This window comes from Pipra filicauda, unplaced genomic scaffold (genome assembly GCF_003945595.2).
Source record: "Pipra filicauda isolate LSUMZ 115617 unplaced genomic scaffold, ASM394559v2 scaffold128_size5466820_pilon, whole genome shotgun sequence".
NCBI classification, from domain to species: domain Eukaryota; kingdom Metazoa; phylum Chordata; class Aves; order Passeriformes; family Pipridae; genus Pipra; species Pipra filicauda.
The window spans coordinates 236,518-257,831 of NW_024103751.1; the positions used below are offsets into that span (position 1 = coordinate 236,518).

The 21,314-nt window shown below is 46.3% G+C and overlaps 1 protein-coding gene across 4 annotated transcripts in view; it reads left to right on the top strand.

Moving 5' to 3' along the window:
• The window catches only part of CTIF (cap binding complex dependent translation initiation factor), a 150,506-nt gene that overhangs the window by 95,545 nt on the left and 33,647 nt on the right, over window positions 1–21,314 (top strand). For 2 of the 4 annotated variants that reach the window (XM_027724323.2, XM_039390620.1), the window contains 2 exons: window positions 10,524–10,965; window positions 12,712–13,011. In XM_027724323.2, coding sequence (XP_027580124.1) covers window positions 10,524–10,965; window positions 12,712–13,011 — 742 coding nt within the window. Of the gene's footprint in view, window positions 1–10,523; window positions 10,966–12,681; window positions 13,012–21,314 lie in introns of all 4 variants that reach the window. The other 2 variants (XM_027724322.2, XM_027724324.2) reach the window with 1 other exon arrangement.

The following is a 21,314-nucleotide window of genomic DNA, read 5'->3' on the forward strand; positions in this document are numbered from 1 at the left end:
TGCTCATCTCATTTCAACCCTATACCACGGGGAGGGACACCTTCCACTAGCCCAGGTTGCTCCGAGACCTCTCCAACCAGGCTTTGGACACTCCCAGGGATGGGGCAGCCACAGCTTCTCTGGGCAACCTGTACCAGGGCCTCACCACCCCCACAGGATGAATTTCTTGCTGACATTTAATCTAAATCTCTCCTCTTTAAATTTAGAACCATTTCCCCTTGTCCTATGACTATCTGCCTGTGTAAAAAGTCACTTTCCCTTTTTTTAGTAAGCCCTCTCTGGAAGGGAAAACTGAAAGGCTGCAGTAGGGTATCTCTGGGTCACTTAGGTGTAGGGTGGGCCACAGGGAAGCAATGCAAGAGCTGTCCCCAGGGCAGACGGCCAGAGATGAACAGTAGAACACCAGAGCAGTGTTTTATCCACCTCCAACGCTTTTTGGCAGAGGACTGCTCTCAGCATCTCCCCTTTGCCTGCGAGGAAACCGAGGCAGAAGGGAGGAAAGGGGCTGTGTTTGGACCTTCCCCCACTGCAGACCTTGCGTTGAACCTTGTGGCCACCAGATATGTGTGAACCCCAGCACCCACGAGACTGCCCCTCAGGGCTGCTCTCTCAGCGTCACACGGTGCACAACACAAGTGACTACGTGATGCTATTTCAGCCGGCCAGAATTGAGGGAAGGAAATATAGCGGCAGGTTCCTCTGCACTAGGAAACCGATCTGTTATTGAAATGGCTTTCTCTTTGGTGGAGTGTTTCCGGCACGGCTCCTCGGCGCTGGAAATGGGTTTATCCATCTACACCTTGTTTTCCAGCACGGGTCCGTGGAGCTGTTGTCAGAAGTTGATTGCTGGAGTGAATATGAAGTGAAATAATCTTCTTCTTTTTCGCGCTTTCAGTCCTCAGATGTAAATGTGCCGTTGCTGGTGATGCTTTGGAATGAACACTCAGGGCTTCCCGCTGCCAAATTGCTCCCCGAAGTACATGGCAACTGAACTCAGAGACAAGGGCAAGCAAGCACACGTTGATGCTTTAGATGGATATAAGAAAAAGGCTTTATGGCATCCACTGTGTCACATGAAGTCTTTCTATGAGACCTGGCCCTGCTGAAGAAGCCCAGCAGCACTTCAGTGGTGTGGTTGCACCGTTTGGGTGGTGATTTCCAGTTTTTGACCATGACAAGTAGCCAGCCTCTCAGCAAAAGACCAGTTACCACCCACTCCTTCTCCCTCCAAGTCCAACTGGGGGACGTTGGCCCCGGAGACCTGAGAGGGAACAACGTGCTGAAGCTCTGCAGGGCCTCCTGGCATGGTCAGTGTGTGAAGAAGTTGCCAGCTCAAGTTGTTTGGGCTCTTGTTGCAGAAACAATATTTCTGTCTGACCCCAGTTAGCAACTGATGTTTGCAAAATAAAGAAGTCAAGGCACTGGAAATACTTTCCATTCCGGCTCTTGTCTCAGCCCAAAATATTAGTATTAAAAATATTGCATCTATTATATGCAACTAATGTCTTTGCTGGCACATAAATCACCCAGGGATTTTTCATCTCCATATTAAAAAAAAAAAAAAAAAGCTAACTATGCTCTATTTTTGGATATTTGTTAACTGTTTTGTTTCCATTTATTCCTGCTGAAGCCACAGCAGTCTGTCTCCAAGGGACCATCTGTGGGAAAGAGAGTCCCTAGATTGATTTGGAAGGTGTCAGGGTCATTGACAGGCATGAAGGCGCTGAGTCTCTGCTCTTTCTCTGATAATGTCTTTATTTAGCGTGACAGCCTCCGGGGCATGAGTGGACAACAGGCTTCTTTCTTTCATTTAAACTAACATTGCTCCAGCCATTCCCAGCATTGTGCAGATGCTATGGATCATCCTAATTTCCTGATTAAAGCTGGGGGCGCTGGTCCCCAGGCAGCAAGGACCAACAGCTACGTGACACTGGAGCTGCAGAAGGTGACCCAGCTCTGTACCTCGCCCCCAAGCAGTGTGTTCCCATGAAAACTGATGAGTGGAAGCTTATCCAAGAGAAAGTAAATTCTGTGAGTGAATCAGATCCTGACAGAGCAAACCCATGAGAGCATTAGGGATAGCATAAGGAAGGAGGCAGGATTTGGGTCAAGAGTAGACAACTCCTCTTGTTGAATATGACTCTGCTCATTGCCAGGAGCTAAAAGACCTGTAAAAGGTCCCTTCCAACTCAAATCATCTATGATTCTATGAACTCTTCTGACAGCGGGACAGAGCATTTGGGAAAAAGCTTAGGATTGTCACTGGGTTGCAGTAAATCGATTTCCAGATTAATCCTGGCTCCCAAAACTCCACGCTAAATGTTATAGCCTGCCACATCATTTTTAAAGAATTTTATTCAATGTGTTTGACAAAGGCTTCTGACACACCTAAGTCCAAAGCATCTCTGCAGCTTGGGTTGGTGTTTTACTGGACCCCTGCGTCGGAAGTAATTGCTTGCCATTGACTTTGGGTCATCTCATGTGTCTGGACAGCTGTTAGGAGATCCTGTCAAATCTTGCCTTAGCTCCTATGGGAAAGACATTTATTTCTTCACTAGAAAGCACTGGTATAAATAGGATATGGAAAAAAAAAAAAAAACTAGGATGTCTCCTTGCTGCAGGTCAAAGAGTCACAGAGGTCTGAAGGAGGACAGCTGAACACAAAAGGCAGCAGGTGGGGGGCTCATGGTACTATTTAGGATGTGTCTTGAGGGCTAGGACCATGGAGGGATGGTGGTGGGCTTTGTCTGTGCATGGGTTTAAAGTTTATGTGCATCTTGTCTGTGCATCTTGGCATGGGTTTAAAGTTTATATCTCTTGGAGGATTATCAGATCTCAGGATAACTGATCAGCCTGGGTGTATTTTTAAAGGAGGCAGCCTGGAGTCTGAAGTATAAGCTCTTTTATTGCAAAGTAGTAAAAGATGAATCTATATTCATTCGAGTCACATTCTTACCAGTAGTCCAGGATCCATTAGTGTTTGGGAAATGTTGTATGCTGTGGTTGTGTCTTAATTTAAACTATTTCATCTAAACTGGATTCAGTTCTTTGTCACCGTCTTTTCCGATGGTTTTCATGTAGTTTTTGCAATCATGTTTACAGTACGCTAAGAATGCAACAACATAATTCCGAGTAATGTAGTTTATGAAGAGAACCATTTCCAAACAACTTCTATGTGAAATCATTGCAGTGATTTCTACACCAGTCTGGGCATTCAGCCTTGAAGTCCAGAGGGTGCCTTCCTAGCTGGTTGCCCGCTCTATGCAACAAGGGCTTCCATCTGGACATCCCTAATGATTTGTGGGAGATCCAGCAAAGCATTAAAAGAGCTGGTTTGGAGCTATCTCACATGCCATCTGTACTTGGGATGTCTTTCCCAAGCTGGTGTTGCGAAACAGCTACTTAAATTCCTCCTGAAGATTCATTTCCATGAAGCTTAGAAGAAAATAGCTGACTCAGGCAGCCTGTGCAGCCAAGCATTTCAGTGTGTGAGAGCTTTCTACTGGACTTCAGCAGTAGACACAAGTTCGCTCTTCGACGCTTTCGAGTCTGTTCTGAGGGATGTTGTGCCATGTCCTTCAGCCCAGCAGTGCTGTCTCTGCTCCTGCAGCACAGCCTGGATTGGGTGTTCGTGTGCCGGTCCTGTGAATGTCCCACCCATCGCTGTGGGGGGAGAAGTTCTTCATTTATCCGTTTGCTTGAGAGTCAATGGGGATTTTGGATGTACAAGGCATAGGATAGTTTGGATTTGGAAAGACCTTTAAAGCTCATCTAGTCCAACCCCCTTCCATGGGCAGGGTCACCTTCCACTAGACCAGGGTTGCTCAGAGCCCTGTCCAACCTGACCTTGAATGTTTCCAGGGATGGGGCATCCACCACCTCTCTGAGCTACCTGTGCCAGTGTTTTACAACCCTCATTGTAAAAATCAATGCTCTTGGTTTTATAGTGAGTCTAATTATGCTGTAAAGGCCAAACGAAATCATCTCTAACAAACAAAGGCAGATGTGATGTCCAGGCACAAGAGAAGTTGTGCCCATGTAGGCAGCTCACATGAAGGTTTTGTAATGCTTTTCCCAGCAGCCAGAGGCTGTGAGCCTCATCAAAAACATCTCTACCCCCATAGCGTTGTTTTTGTTGGCTGTACTTGTCTTCTGGAGTTCATTGTATGTTTTCAAAGATGCATACGTGTAAGACTTAAAGCATGCTCTTCATCTCAGCTGTTCAAAGGTGGTTCTAAATCTCAATCACCACCATTTTGACAGGTGGATTTTCTACACTTCCAAAATGCTGTGTCTGTCCAGACAGCGTGGGCTTAGTCTAGCATTTGGGGTGGCCTTTAACCCTAGTGACAGAAAGGCATGAAAGAAGTGTGAATAATTTCATTTTTGTTCTCAGGAGTGGACATGACATCTTGTTCCCTTCTCATCTGGGAAAAATGCAAACAAAAATGAAACTGGAGCCAAGTGAAACCAGTTTGAGAGAGAAAGCTGAAGGGAGAACACACACAAATCCTGTGTTCTTCGTCCTTGGAGCTTTTGTTGGTTGTTGCTTTCGGGGGGGTTTTGAGGTTTTGGATTAAATTGTGTGGAACTTTCAAGCTTATTTGAGTGTTTCTCACTCTCAGACATAGCAAGGATAGAAAATGGCCAGAGCTGGGCTGTGATACACTAAAGCAACACTGAGTTATTATTATACATGCACGTGAAACATCAGAGCACCTTTGATGGAAGTAGGTTTGGTGAAGAATACCTTTGAGGGAAATCAGGCCTTTTTCCTTGTTATATTAACAACAATATTCCCCAGACCTCCAGGACCAGTTTTAGATGTTATAAAATTCCTCCAGCTCCTCACTGAGATCCTTTAGGCCATCCAGTTTGGACCACAACATCCCTTAGGTACCCAAAGCCAGTGATGATGAGTGTTTTTGACCACAGCAGTACTGCCATGCCCAAACCTCTCCAGCAGCACCTCCCTGGGGGTGCCAGTGCAGTTATTTATGGAGCTGCATCACACAGAGTGAAGCAGCTGGTCTGGCTGGAATACACTTAATTCAGAAAGGCTGAGCCTGGAGAAATTGGTTTATTCAAGGGAATGTTTCAGAGGACTTTGCTTCTTCCTGCCCTTTCCCTGCTGAGGATGAGTATCCTGGGCAGCTAGCTAGTACAGCTGGGAAGAACCCACTTGCTAAGTTGTGAGTTTGACTCAGTAGTGACTCTAAGAGGTTTTGTTTCTTTAATTTCCCTCCCTGAATGGAAAGTTGTGGTGGGATTTTCAGAAGGGAGGTAGAGAGCAGTGGCCTGTCATCCCACAGATCCAGCCCCAGTTCTTCATTTTCAGGTACAGCTGCTGAGTTCCTTGGGGATGCTCTGCTACTCCAACTTTGAGGGGTATCATGAATAAGTGGGATCTGGTGTCCTCATGAGAGTGGAAGATCCCACAGTGTCCATTTCTGCAGCAGATCCTGGAAGTGTTCAAGGCTGGGTTGGACAGGGTTTGGAGCAACCTGATCTAGGGGAATGGAACTAAATGATCGTTAAGGTTCCTTCCAAATGTAACTAATCTGTGATTCTGTGATCTTAATCTGTCCCTTATAACAGCAGTTGCTAATCAGTGTTAGGCAAGTGAATAGCAAAGCTGATCGTGAGATACTTCCAACACTTAGCATTATATTCCTGTGCATCCTGGCACAGAGATGAGACCCTCTCTGGGCAGGGGAAAGGGTGGAGAGAAACTTACGATCTGCCAAATACAGTGAGGAATGTTTTCTTTCAAGATTCAGAGGGATGAAGGGGATAGAGAAGGTTTGACCTTGACCACGTCACTGCTCTTCATTCTCAGCCTCTTGCCTAAGTGGCTGCAAGTCCACATTAGTTCATGATTGTTGGATGGCCCTGGCCATGCCCAGCAAGTATCAAGCTTTGCACAAAAGCAGGACTAAATCAAATTTTCTCCTCTGCAAGGAGCTTATAGTGTCCTTGAAAGTTTGTCCCGTGGGAAGGTTGCCTGGGATTGGGGGTGTTCAGACAGGTTCTTCAAAGGCAGGAACCAGCATGTTGAGAGCACCCAGTCCGTAAGTCCAGGAACAGGATCTCAGTCTGTCTGGCCATACAAGGTGCTCTGCATCATGGGGGAAGTGTCTCGAGTGCCACTAGAAATGCACAGAATCACAGAATTGTTGAGGTGGGAAAAGACCTCCAAGACCATGGGGTCCAACCATTCCCCCAGCACTACCATGGCCACCACTAACTCATATCCCTATCCCCAGGGGCAACATCTGCAAGGCTTTTGCATCCCTCCAGGGATGGAGGCTCCACCACTACCCTGGGCACCCTATGCCAGGGCTGCACAACCCTTTCAGTGGAGAAATTTTCCCAATATCCAACATGAATCTTCCCTGGTGCAACTTGATGCCGTTTCCCCTCATTGTGCTACTTGTTCCCTGGGAGCAGAGCCCGACCCCCCCCCAGCTCCCCCCTCTTGTCAGGGAGTTGCAGAGCCAGAAGGTCCCCCCTGAGCCTCCTTTTCTCCAGGATGAGCCCCCCCCCAGCTCCCTCACACACTCCTCATCAGACCAGTGCTCTAATGTAACTCCTTACCTAGTGTTTGTAAGAATTGCCAAACCAAATCTCCATGCAACCACCAGGAGAATGTAACCCCGTGTTGTCCTCCAGCTCTCCACATGCCAGACAAATGGTTGGGGCTCTTGGAGGACTTGACTTGCTTGGAGGGGGGATACAGGCAGGGCTGACAGGACAGAGCAACTGTGTTTTAGACCACAGCTGTCCACGTGTCTGGAGTTATTTTCCCCAGCCTTGTGCCTTCCAGCTCCTTTCCTTGGGAGCAAACCATGTAGTAAAAACTTGCAGGAATCCTGTATTTCTGAGCACGTAGGCTGGTAATCACTGAGACAGCTGAAGCCTTAGGTTCGTTCTCGTAGGCTTCTCCAACAGAGCAGACATTTGTCAGATCTAAATTCTGTTGAAAGGTATCTTGTTTAATTAATTAAATAAAAAAATGGGTGGAGAAACAATAGCAGAAGCAATACCATCCTATTTCCAGCTTGGCAACCCCGAGTGTCTCCCCTTGGTTTTGACTACTTTTCCAATTTCTTTGTGTCTCTCAGTTTCTACGATGACTGATGGCCAAATCCTCAGTCCCGCTGAAGTCGGGGGAGTTTTGAAATGAATTGGAATTCGGCCTTTGAAGTGAAAATAGTTATTTAGTGTTAAATGGAGTCAAGAGATAAGAGGCCTAGATTGTGCTGTCTAGATTCTCTTTCTCATAGCTGAAGTAGGGCCCCCTGCAAGGCATGCACAGCTAAGGATGAGCAGAGAAGGGCAGGGGAAGGATTTCCCAGTAACTGCGGCATTTTTCTGGGGTGAATTCTTGCTTTTCTTGGAGATGTTGCTGTGTGATTCAGGCTTCAGCAGTTCCTCCCTTCAGCATCTCAGACCTAAAAGCCTAGGTTGGGAAATGCCTTTGTGTTCCTACCTGGTCTGGTTCCCTTGACACATCACTCCAAGGCACCATCTTGGGACAACACCTCAAGCTGCCATCTGTGCACCTACATTCCTGCCCTTGGACAAGCACAAGGTTGTTTCCATCAACAACACACAGTGGGTGCATGGTGGAGTGCCCAGGTCCCCCTCTTGCCCCTTCCTGGAGCTCTGTGTGTCCGCAGCTCCTTGGTCACACCTGAGAGCAAGGACAGGTCATCCCAACCTCCCAGGCTTTGAGATGCTGTGCAGTCAAAAAAACTTTTAAGGTCTGGGCCCCATTCTCCCTGCTTTGGCTCTTCTTCCCCACAGATCCTATTTCTTCTTGGCTTTTCTTCTTCACTGGGGTGTTGGGAAGATAAAAGCACAGAACTAGTCTTTGCCTGAATGCTGGATGATCATCTACACCCCTGCCTGCTGCCAAGTCACGGACGTTGCTCCTTGTTTGCCGTTCTCCTTCCTTTTATTTCTTGCTTTTTTTTTTCCCCAGGCTTGTTTAACTCTGATATTTTTCATCCTGTGGTCAGTGACTGCAGAGCTTTGGTCTGTGTTTGCTCTGCCCCTTGCCATGCGGGTATCACCTCTTATCTGTCCTGAACAGGGATGGAGCTATCTGTCCTCCCCTGTCCTATTGCAGCAGCCCCAAACTGAACAATCTTGCACATTCCACATTGACTTAATTGGTTTGGGTGGTTTTTTTTAATCTTAAACCTTTTTTTTCATTCATGGCCCTTAAACACAAAGGGTTTGGCTTATAGTATCGCTGTGTCTTTAGGAAAAAAACTGTCCCTGCATGCATTTCTTGCAGGAATTTACAGCAGAATTTTAGTTCCCAGCTCATTTTCCATGCATTTTACCTTACTTTTGCTGAAATTGAAGCCATGTCTGTGTGCAACTTTTATAATTTCTGTGCAATATTTACAAATTAAATACAGTAGCAGACTGTCTGGCTTATAACCCAAGACTTGAAGTGCAACCAAACAGTTAAAACTCAGATGTTTTGAGAGAAGAGCAAAACCGCAGAAAACAAAACTCTTGCACACTTAAGCTTGTGAGGGCTTAGTAACAGATAAGGGTTTTAACTAACTTTTATTTTGACATTCTCTTTTAATAAGCGTTGCTCTTTACAGAGCGGTTTATGTGATTGCGTTACTGAGAGGAAACAAAGAAATGCCAGGAAAACTTGATGTGGAGGATCTGTACTCATAAAATGCTTGTAAGCTCCAGAAAACAGGAAAGCTTTTCCCACCTCCTTTTTTTTTTTTTTTTTTTTTTTTTTTTTTTATTATTATTATTTATTTATTTGGTTGGGTTTTTTTAATTCTCTGACATTCAGCTTGCAAAAAAAAAAATTTTTTTTCAAAAAAACCACACACTGAATATCTCAGAAAACCGGATCTGGTGGTCTGAGACTAAACACAAATTCCTTCCACTGCCACGAACAAGCCTCTTCATCCCACGTTCGCCAAACATGAGCCCTCGCTCTTTATGGTTAAAAGCCAGTTGGCCTCAGAAAATAGGTTTTAACTCCTGGGGATGCCAAGGAATACAGATTCCATGGGCAGATGGCTTTGGCAGGCAGGGTTGGAGGCTGTTGAACCACTGACCATTGAAATGTATTTGTGAATGGCTGCTTCCTTCATCTGAGCGCCCTGAGCTGAGCTGTGCCAGTGATGAAAATAAAGTTAATTGCTGTGGGACGGGGTTAAAATAAAAGCTGCTATTTATCTGAATGGAGGTGAGGGTTTGGGGTAAGGGATGAGGCTGAGCAGGGGTTTTATGGCTACAAAACCAATACAGATGCAGACTGCTGTGGTCACCACAGCACTCAGAGTTGTTTCCCTGTTTCTGGGGATGATCCTGGGGACATGTCCTGTGCCACCCTCAAGCACTGCTCCCAGCAGCCTTGTGAGGAGCGAGGCATTAAAACATCCCACGTGCTCTCAGAGCCAAGACTGAGTGTTAAAAAGGCAGCAGGCAGTCAGGGAGCTGCAGGTGTGCATAGGGTAACCCTGCATCGTCTCGGGTGAAGGCAGCCAGTGCCAGGACCATCTCCATCTTAGCTGCATCCTTGATGATGGCATTTCAGCTCTCCCTTCTTCACTGGGGATAGCCACGCTGCAGCCTGTTTGGAAATCTGAGATGTCTGAGGCTGCCAAAGCATTTCTTCCATTTGACTGTTGTTTTTTTGGAGACCTGCCATCTCGGCTACTGGTTACAGCCAGCACATAGGGGCTTGCTCACTCCTTCTGAAACATTGCAGTCTCTCGAGTAAACCATTTTTTGGGTAGTTCCTCCTCTTTGTGGTTGTCGAATTTCCATGTTATCCATTTGGAGCTCTGTGCATGCAGCCCTCCATCTGGAGGTTGTGGTCCTGCCTCCCCATGCTGCCAGAGCCAAGCATGGCCCTCATCTTCTTCTTCAGCCATGCATGTGTCCTATCCCAGTGTAGCAATCATGAAGGACATGCATAAAGTAAGGCCAAACAAAACCATTTGGTGTGGGCAAATTACCAGTTTACTTGATAATTTGCTTTTTAGTTTATTTTTTCCCACCCAGAAATTCCTAATCCACTTAAAATGTTTCACTGCAAACCCATGCAGCAGCGTGCCATGTTGGCAGGCAAGAGGAGCAGGTGATGCTGGTGTATCCAGGTGTATCAGGAGCTCCTTAAGACTTCAGAAAAAAATAACTCCTGGTATTTGTAGCCTACCTGACTTCCTGCTACTCAGCTGGGCTAACCAGTTTTTCCCTGGTTAGTGTGGAAGAAACAAAGAAACCTGGGGGAGTTTTTCCTGGGAACCAAAGTCATGTTATCTAACTCAAGAAAAACTTCCAGCTGAAATATGACTGTTAACTGAAAGAGGTTTAGAAGCATGGGTTGGTGGTAGATTGTTAGATGCCAAGAAATTGGCTTCCTCTTTGTGGTCCCCTGCCAAGAACCAGGCTATCTGGTGGGACAGATGTGATAACCAAGCAGAACCATGGAGGAATAGATTAACTAAAGACTTTCTTTGACTTTCCAGGCGACAGCAGAGACTTCCCAGTGGGAACAAGTCTCAGCAGCACGCGGATCATCAGCAAGGTGGCACCAAACATAACAGGGACCACCAGAAAGTCTACCAAGGAGGCCAGGCCCCTCACTCCTCAGGCAGGACGGGCCACCACGGCTACAGCCAGAACCGGAGATGGCACCACAACCAGAAGCACTCGCCCAACGACAAAGAAACGCACAGAAACACCAAAGAGACTGAGAATCTGAAAATCGAGGACACCTCCGCCTGCACGGTGCACATCCCCACGGAGGCACCCCGAGGCCCAGAGGCTGTGGAGAAGCAGCCTCAGCAGTACACCCCGGAGTCGGAGACCAAGCGGAAGGACAGCATTCACGAGCGCATCGGGGAAAGGCCCAAGATCAATCTGCTTCAGTCGTCCAAAGACAGGCTGCGGAGGAGACTAAAAGAAAAGGTATTATTTCTTAGGGGAACCTCGAGTTTCTGGGTTTTTTCGAGAATATGGCTGTTGGCCATTCTCCACACAAAGGTGGGGTGGGCTCAAGGGACCTTCCCATCAATGCATCTGACTTACCTTAATCTCCGGGTGTCAGCGCTTCTCATGAGGCGTCTTTGTGCTTCTTTAGGAGGCTTTTTATTGACATAATTAAGGCTCTGTGCTTGACTTCTTGGTTGAGGTTGCTGCCAGCTTGAGTTCTCCAAGGACTGGGAACTCTGCTCCTATCCGTGAGGGAAGGCTTGCCCCTACCCTTGGGGAAGGGTGCACACACAAGTTCCCTCTTGATCTGCAGAGCTCATCCACTTTGCAAAAAAACATCTAAAAAAGGCAATTTGTCTGTCCACAAGTACAGAGCTAAATGCCAAGCTTTGCCTTTTGAGTGCTGAATAGTTGGGCTCCGGTACTTTAAAGTTGATATCCATTTATCTCTGCAATGAATTGAAATGCCCTTATCTTTTCCCCCTTCCTTCCAACAACCCAACAATAACAAAACTATTGCATGCAAGTGACGGAGGAGAAATCCTTTTTGGAAACAATATTCAACCACAGATTTCTGAGGAATCTGGAGATGATATCTCCATTTGCCCCCTGTGAAACTCAAATTCTTGAGATTCTTTTGTAAGGCTGGAAAATGCATCTGAGAGGGTATCTCTAATGAGATTTCCAAAATACAGAGCAAAAATAACATGAACACATACGATTCCATGGGAGTGCATGCTGGAAATTTATACCTTTGAATGCATGAGGATTTACTATTTCTGTATGTGGCATGGGGAGGAGGAAGAGATTTTGTTAGTTATTTTTGTGTTCTTTAAAGCAATGGGAGTATGGCAGAGACCTTCAGTGTATTCATATTAATACTCTTCTCGGGAATTTAGAGTCTCATAAGAAACACACACATAAGCACCCACTCTTGGGTGGGTGTCGTCAACACAACCAGCCTCCTGATGGGAGGTTTGGACAACTCCAACTGGTTGGTGTTGGTGTTGTCCAGAAAACTGCTACAGGTTTGTATTGCATAGCACAGTGTAAGACTGAGGTGGAGGTGCAGAAAGGAGCAGGCCAGAACAAGTGGGATGCAATGCCTTACACTGGGGAGAAGGAGCAATGCACGATAAAATGTTGAAAAGAAGCAGTAATTTCTGTGGTAATGATGTGAAGTGAAACGTGTAGCAGCCAAGAGATGGAAAAGCTGAGTCTTTCGAATGCTGATGTGACATCTTTGATCTCAATTTACATTCTTAAATATATATTAAAAAGTAGGTATTTTTGCAGGATTGTTGTCTGAGAATTTTGCAAGCATCGGTGCACTTTCTAAGTAGAGACACAAAAAATGTCCATTATCATGATGTCGCAGACACCAGAAGCTGGTCCGAGATGCCAAAGCCACTCAGGGCATGATAGCTCAGGACCCCCAAGGACATCTTCTCCCTGAGCCAAGGGGGAGGACTTTGGGATGGAGTGCTGTGGGAAATGAAGAAAGAGAACATTACTGGGGCAGGATTCATGCGCTTGTAGCTTTCAATGCTGAGATTATACCATCATGCTGCTAAAAGATGCTTTGTCTTTTCTCTTTTCTCTGTCTGTTTATATGTCTCCCTTATCCCCTTCCCCCTTTGCTGCTTGTGCAAGGACAAGGGCTGATATGTCTGTTTTTTCCTTGTGTAACAGACGCCTTGTCTTTCCCTTTTCACGGACCAGGACGAAGTTACGGTGGAAACCACCGACCCTGAAAAGAATAAAATGGACAAACTAATTGAAATTCTCAACAGCATGAGGAACAACAGCAGTGATGTTGACTCCAAGCTCACCACGTTCATGGAGGAGGCCCAGAACTCCACCAACTCTGAGGAGATGCTGGGCGAGATAGTCAAGACCATCTACCAGAAAGCGGTGACGGACCGCAGCTTTGCTTCCACAGCAGCCAAGCTGTGTGACAAAATGGCCCTTTTCATGGTGGAAGGAACCAAGTTCCGGAGTCTGCTCCTCAATATGTTGCAGGTAATGAGAAAAAATAAGTTTGTTAGATGCCTGCAGCATCACCTCACCTGGTCTTAACCATCTGTTTGGAGCTGAGCTGTTTCCAAATTCCCTTTGAACGCAACTGATGAGAGAATGGAAGCGTACCTACCATTTTGTCTGTGGTTACCATAGAAAATGTGGCACTGAGGGCATCGTCAAGTTGCTCTTTGTTCCTATTTCATGAACTCTACGTGGAATTACAGAATCTCACACCAGGGCCCATCTGTGAAATGAGTCAGTTGTTTGAGGCAGCATCCCCATGGCATGAAGTGAACTGGGAGGGTCTTACAATGTGGGCTGTTAGAGTGGAGGGTCCATCTCAGCACCAGCAACTCCAAGTTAAGTCAGGGTCCCTGAGTGGGCTGTTGGTTGCATCACCTGGCTGAAGGGCTCGCTCTTGGTTTCTGGTTGCAAACAAAACTGGAGTAATTTGTGTCTTCACTCATTATTCTGTGTGGCTTGTTTACTGATGTCTGCAGAGCTGGTTGGTTGTTCTGCTCCTAAACCATCAGTGACAGCAAAGTTGCAGGGGGAGCAGAAAAAAAGCAGTGGCTCTGATAGCTGGTCCATGAGGTTAATGGTTGGACTTGATGTTCTTGGAGGTCTTTTCCAACCTAGATGATTCTCTGATAGTGGAGGATGATGGGGGAAAATGGCTGTCCTCAACTGCCCATGGTCTGCTGAGAAGAGCATTTTTTACTGTAGTACCACCATCAAAGTGGGGGTTGTTTTCTGGGAACCTCCAACTTTCTGCCTCTGGAGACAGAGTTGAAACCATGAATTTCCATCCTTAATTTAATGTGCATTTCCATTGGCCGTTCCCCCATACACACACATCTCATCTGGGGGACATACAGAGCTCCAGTTTTTTGACTGATATTGTTCTTGCTGCTGTTGTTGGAGATCCTGTCTTGGATGCTGTGCCTGGCTTTCTGTACACTGAGTTGGCCTTTGGGCATCACAGCAAGCAGAGAAATAAGGAACAAATTAAAATTATGAAAATCAATATTTAATGTAACCTAAGATAATTCTGCAAAGTTTCTGCTCCAGTTTTGCTTCTGTCATTGCTCTGTCCCTATGTCCACTCCTTCTCTTCTCTGCCCTGCAAAGCCCTTGGGCAGCACACAAACCTACCCATTGCCTGTACCAGGTGGTGATTTTCTCCAGATCACTTTATTTCCAAAGCTATTATAAATCAGAGTGAGACAAATTGCAGTCAGAATCAGTCCCAGATTTAGCAGCAAAGAGGCTGGAGGCAGCTCTAAACCCTCTGTACATCCCACTCTTCCCATATCAGGTGGTTCTTGTGTCTCTTCCTGTTCGGCTGAGCGACCTAGGAAATCCAAAATAAAGTCTGGGAACGACGACCAGGGGCAGCAGGGTGTTGGCAAAATATTGAGGCTGATGAGAGTCCTGAGTTAGGGAGGACTCTTCCAATTTGCTTTATTCTCTCGTCCCAGCATTGCCACCCATGCCAACAGACCCAGTAAACTGATTTGTACTGCAGCATCATGGGCAAGAACGAGTGCATTCACATTCAGCTCTTCACAGGATGAATGTAGGAGGATAAATAATATATCTCCTATCTCCAGAGAGTCTCAAAGTGCTTCTCGGGAACATGTAGCCAGTCACAGTGTGATTTGGAGCATGGTGTCTACTGGGGAGAGATGGGGAGAAATGAAGTGCAAAGAGTGAGCACGGTGTGCGGGTGATCAAGTTCATGTGCTGAAACAAGGAGAGAGATGCAGAAGGGATTTGTTCAGCCCCAAACTGCACATCTTTTATAAATGTCTTCATGGGACAAAAGGTGACAGATCACCACAGGTCAAAAGCAAAGTGCTATGTGAAATTAAATAATTTAACATTTCCTTTCTGATAGTAAAGGATTTTGACTTTCTCTAAGCACAGTTTCTCTTTCCAACCAAAACGATTGGATGCACTGACATAGATTCATTAAATACTTTGGTTAAGCCCTAAACCAGGAATTGTTTTATGTATTCAAGCTTGATAGCTCTGGCTGGAGACAGACTCAGGTATGAGGCACAAAAGTCATTCCAACTGCCTTGGTATAAAGTAAGGGGGTTGATTATCAATATCAATATGGTATACTGGAATTGATCTATTATGTATTATCAATATCAGTAAGGCATATTGGATATGATACCATATTATGGAGTAATGTGGATATCCTATTGATATAATAATACATTGATATAAATTATTATATACCCATATATCTATATATAAAAATAAATATTGATTTTTATATGTATTTTTTATATATATAGATATATTATGATAGGTAGATAGATAGATAGATGAATGATGATTTAACATTACCTAGCTTCAGTCCTGACCCCTCCAGCACATCAGATATTTTCCATCAGCCATTTCTAAATAATTTACCATTAATCAAAAAAAAAAAAACAAACAAAAAAAAACCACCAAAATAAAAATCCAACCCAAAAAAACCACCCCTTTAATAAAACGCCTGCTCCAGAGCAGGATTTGTGTCTCTCTAGCACCTTTCAGACTAATCTGATCCCCGGACGTAAGGAGCTCGGCTCGCTGGGCACTGGCGAGCTGGGGAATTACTCTGCCGGGGTGTGATAAATCGGGATCAACGTGATCCCCTCCCCGTGCTGCTGGCGCCTGGGGCTGGAGCTCTCGCCCCCCCATCTGCTCCCGGCAGATGCTCCTGTTTTGTAGGGGCTTGTTTGTCCCTTTCTCTCAGGACTGTGAAGGCAACAGCTCTGCCCCACCAGAGGATCTCAGAAATTAATGCATTAACCTGCTGAGATGCCCTACAGCATCCTGGTACCTATAGACAGCATCCCTCTACCTATAGACAGTGTCCCTCTACCTACAGACAGCGTCCCTGTGCCTATAGACAGCGTCCCTGTGCCCCACTGGACCTTAACACAAGCAACAAGACCTTCTGCTGCAGAACAGGCAGGAAACTCTCCTTTTAACCTGGATCCTCTTATATTTTCACCTGTTGACAAGGCACTCATGCTCAAGGGTTGCACATGTTCACAGCTTATCTCAGGGGACTTGTTTTGATCCCAAAAGAGATGCCAGTGCTGCAGCACTGGAATGTTGTCACATCATCCCCCTTCCTGCCAGCAGCTCCTCTAAAAGCTTCCTCCCAGCCAGTGTTGGTACATTTCGTGCTCTAAGGGGGTCTGTCAGGAAAACTGTGGTTTGAATTTATCCATCAGTTTATGTTTTGGTCCAAAATCTTGACTGAGTCTTGAGTTTGGGTGCTGTGAACCTTTCAGGAAAAGTGATGTGGAAAGGGGAGTTGTGGAGTAGAGAGCCGGTAAGCTTGTGGAGATGCTGCCATGAGGGAGCTGGGCACTGCAGGGGTCATTTGGCATCTGGGTTGTCCAGCCTTGACACAGACTGCCTAGGCAAGTGGTGGAGGCACCATTCCTAGAAGGATTTAAAAGGCATGTGGATGTGGCATTTGGGGACGTGGGTCAGTGGCAGACTTGGCAGTGCTGGAGGAATGGTTGGATTTGATGATCTTAGAGGGCTTTTCCAGCCTAAACAATTCAGTGATTCTGTGATTTGGGTTTGATTTTCTCCTTGTTGAGTTTGGTTTAGGGTTTTGGTAGCAGGAGTGATTTTGAACTATGTGAGCCCCTGGGACAGGCCTGAGTGACTTGGGCCTGGGGAGCTTGAATGGCTGGGGACATGCAAGAACATCTTAGTGGACACATATACAGTTTCTTCACGCCTCTAGAAATACCTTCTTAATTAATACATTAAAAGTAAGTCTCCTGTGAGAGGTTTTTGGTTGTCAGTTTCACTCACTGGCATGTCCAGGCTCTTTTTTTTTTTTTTTCAGTTGGAGGGTGTTAAGCAATGTGCCACAAACCCTTCACATGTAACATAAGTTGGAGTACTCCTCTGCTGGAACAACCGTGCTCTTTATAGCAGGGCTGTGTCTGCATCTGAGCTATGCAGAGCCAAGTGTATTATTAGAGTGGACATCACTGGGGCTGTAATTGTACACTGCTCCCCTTAGCAACCACGGCCAACAGCACATCAAACAGAAGGCTGATACCTTCTTTTAATAATAATAAAAAAAAAAAAAAGACAACCACCCATCATGACATGAACATCCCAACACAGAGCAGCAGCAGAGCCCACTGCAGAGACAGTGCCTGGTGGAAATGCCTTGGTGCCAGTGGAAAGGGGCTGGTTCCGTTGCATACCCTGTGGCACATCCTGCTGCGTGCCCTGTTGGGTAGGTACCCTGTGGCATACCCTAGGGCACACCCTAATGTGTACCAAAATTCATACCCTAATGCATACTCAGTGGTGCACCCTAGTGCATATCCTGTTGGATACCCTATGGCATATCCTAATGCACTCCCTATGATATATCCTAATGCGTTCCCTATGAACTACCCTGTGGTATACCCTAATATACACCCTAATACATACCCTATTACATACCCTAATACATACCCTAATGCATACCCTATTACATACCCTAATACATACCCTAATGCATACCCTATTACATACCCTAATACATACCCTAATGCATACCCTATTACATACCCTAATACACGTCCTATTGCACACCCTAATGCCTACCCTATTGCACACCCAAATGCATACCCTATGGCTCACCTTATTGCCTACCCTACTGCATATCCTGTTGGATACCCTATGGCACGCCCTAATGCTTTCCTTACAGTATATCCTAATTCTTTCCTATTGCATACTCTATTATATACCCTAATGCCTACCCTATGGTATATCCTAATGCATACCCTATTATATACCCTAATACACATCCTATTGCACATCCTAATGCCTCCCCTGTTGCACATCCAAGTGCAAACCCTATGGCTTGCCTTACTGCCTACCCTGCTGCACCCCTGTCGCACACACTACTGCACATTCTGCTACATTCCCTGTGGCATACCCTGCTGCACACCCACACAGGGTTTCTTCATTGTCTTACTTTAACCTCTTGGTGACCCAGAAATGGCCCTTCCTTGGTCACTGCTGTGCTTGGTTCTGGTTGTAGAAACTTCATAGAAACGTAGAATATCCCGAGTTGGAAGGGACCCTCAAGCATTATCAAGTCCAACTCCTGGCCCTGTACAGACACCCCAGCAATCCCACCCTGTCCAAATTCTCCTTCAGCTCTGTCAGCCTTGGGGCCGTGACCACTGCCCTGGAGAGCCTGTTCAGTGCCTGACCACCCTCTGGAGGAAGAACCTTTCCCTAGTATCCAGACTGTACATTCCCTGACACACCTCCATGCTGTCCTGTCAGGTCTTGTTGCTGGTCACCAGAGAGAAGAGATCAGTGTCTCACCCTCCACCCCTCATGAGGAAGCTGCAGACCCTGATAAGATCTGACCTCAGTCTCCTCCATGCTGAACAGGACAAGTGACCTCAGCTGCTCCTTGTGTGGCTTCCCCTCTAGACCCATGAGATGAACTTAAGACAAATCCTGTGGGGTTTGGCAGAGGTTGCTCTTGGTTTTCAGTGAACTCACCTGGATTTGAGATGGTCAGTGTGAGCATTTCTGGAGAGGCTCCACCAGGAAGGTGGTCAAAAGTCCATTGTTGTCATCCCAGGTGGAGGACGGAAGAGGAGCATTTAGGATGAATCGTTTCTTGGGATGTAGACATTGTGGCATGAGGTACTGGAGAATTTATGGATTCCCTTTAGTAAATGAGTGTGCAAAGTGAAGTGTTTACCATGCTAAGCATGAGGATTTGGGAGGAATGAGCTGAAATACTTCCTGTCCTGTAGGCTTCCTCTTCTTCTTTGAGCAAACAACCTCAAGTGATAGCAGCCCTTTCTGCATCAAAGGGGTTCTAAGTTGTAACAATAGACACTGTGGGAATTGGGACATGGAAGTTGGTTGGACTCAATGATCTTAGAAATCTTTTCCAACCTTAATGATTCTACGATATTCTATGTTATTTTAAGTAATACGCTAATGGTTAATGTTGAAAGGCAGATTTTTTTCCCCCTTCAACATAATTAAGGTTTTGGTGAGGAACGGTTTGTGGTTTGGCAGAGCTGGAGGCAGGAGGATCCAAGCGCAGCTGGCGACCATCTGACCTGTACACCATGTCCAGCACTGACTGCAAAAACCCATCAGCCCTCTTTCCCTGGGTGTTTTTAATGCAATTTAATTACAGATGGTCCAGTTTATGCACACAAAACAGAGCAGTACTCCTTGTCTCTGGAAAGACATTGCCCAGCAGACACAAGAGAGGTTGGTTCACTGAAAGACAGGGAGGAAAAAAGGTCTCAAGGTCCCTTTAGGGGACCCTTTAGGAGCAAATCCTGAAGATATAAAGGTGTGTTTCTCGTGTGCCACAGGGTCCACTCGCCCAGCTCCATGGAGCAGTACCACATCCATCTCTTCAAACAATGTGTAAGCCCAGTGTTGCAGCCTTTGGTTACTCTTCCAGAAGAGTTTGATGAGCTCTTCCCATGGCAAAGTGACAATTTGATGGGGAAAGCCTCCCCAGCTCAATCTGCTCCCCACAGCTCTTCGAGGGCAGTGAGGAACATCTCGGTAGTGAACCTCAGGGTTGGTGGGGGGGGGGGGCTCTGCCAGCCCCCCAGGAGCCCAGCACAAGCAGAGAAATAGCAAATGATGCTGCCCTTGTGTAAACACCTTCATTTGGGGGTTTGCAGAAGCTTGTAGAACTTGGAAACCTTTTTGCCTCACATGTCTGATACAGACAGCGCTGTCCTGCTTTTGTAAGCCACTGTGGGACTCTGCCTGCTAAGTGCAGCTTTGCAAAGATTTATTTTCTGTATGCTCAGGGAATTCAAAGGCAATTCTACATTCATGCACACACATATACATGTAGTGCTTGGAGGGGGACAGGGGTTGATGGGAAGCCCCTGTGGGTGGCTCTGAGGATCCTGCATCCTCCTGCTCTCAAGCACAGAGAAAAAGAGTGGGAAGGAGAGAACGTCCCCCGTTGTTTGCCCACACTTGTGTCTCTGAAGGTGTTCTGTAATTCCGTAAGGGGGTATTTATTATTTTACTTGTAGAATCATAGAATAGAAACCTGAGGTGGAAAAGACCAACAGGGGATCATCCAGTCCAACTCCTGCCCCTGCACAGGACACCCCAGCAATCCACCCTGTACCTGAGAGTGTTGTCCAAACATTCCGTGAGCTCTGGAGGCTTTGGTCCATGACCATTGCCCTGAGGAGCCTGTTTGGTGCCTGACCACCCTCTGGGGGAAGAACCTTTTCTTCATATCCAACCTAAACCTGCCCTGACATACCTTAATAGAGAGCCCCTTATTAAACTTCCAAATAATTTAAGAGTAAACTCATAAAAATGCCAGAGTACTTCTGAGTTCTTTTGAAGTCAACCTGGACCTCTCACCTCGTGGCATGACCTACATGCATGAAATTCTACCAGCTTTATGAAAATACACCTTGCTTGCATCAAGCTTAGACAGTTACATTTTGATATCAGCAATCTCTCTCCTTCACTGATTACCTTCCTCCCTAAAAACTATTCTTGGTACTTCATTTTAAATATTATTTATTATTTTTATATTCGATCATTCCTTATTTCCCTTATGTGTTAGTATATATTTACTTATTACATATATTAACATCTATAACTTATAAGGTTATTTTTTTATTATTTTTTTTTTAATTCTTCTCTTTCCCTTTTTTTTTTTTTTTTTTTTTCCTTTTTGGTCTTCTTTTGCGTCGTCATCCGGGGCCGAACCCGTGCAAGTGTCGGCATCAGGCAGGAGAGGGAGCCAGGGGAGCGGGCTGGCTGCCTGCCTGCGCCGGCAGGTGAAGGGCAGAGCTGGGCATCACTCAGAGCTGTCCCTGCCGTCACCCCTGGGTCCGGCCAAGCCTCTGCTGTGTCTGCCCGTAGTAACAACGCCGGGCTTTGCCGTGGAGGTTACGGGAGCCGCTGGCAGACGGGTCCCGTGCGGGTCCGGGAGTTACTGGAGAGCCCTGGATTAAATATCGAGCTGCCTGCTTTAAACTCGCCGCTTTTCCCGGGCAGAACGGCGGCTGCAGGAGCCATTTGTAGCCTTTCCATGACGCAGGAAAGTGGTGGTGCCGGGCAGCACCTCCTCGGAGGCTGCTGGTGAGATGAGGGGGGTTAGCGGAGCACAGAAAGGGGTCTAGCCCGAGATCTAGGGGTTTAATGAAGGGGGGGGGAGGCAATTTCCCACTGGTAGGACGGAGGGAATGCAGACAGGAGCTGTGCCCCACAAGCACTAGGAGGTCTCTGAGCTGGGAGTA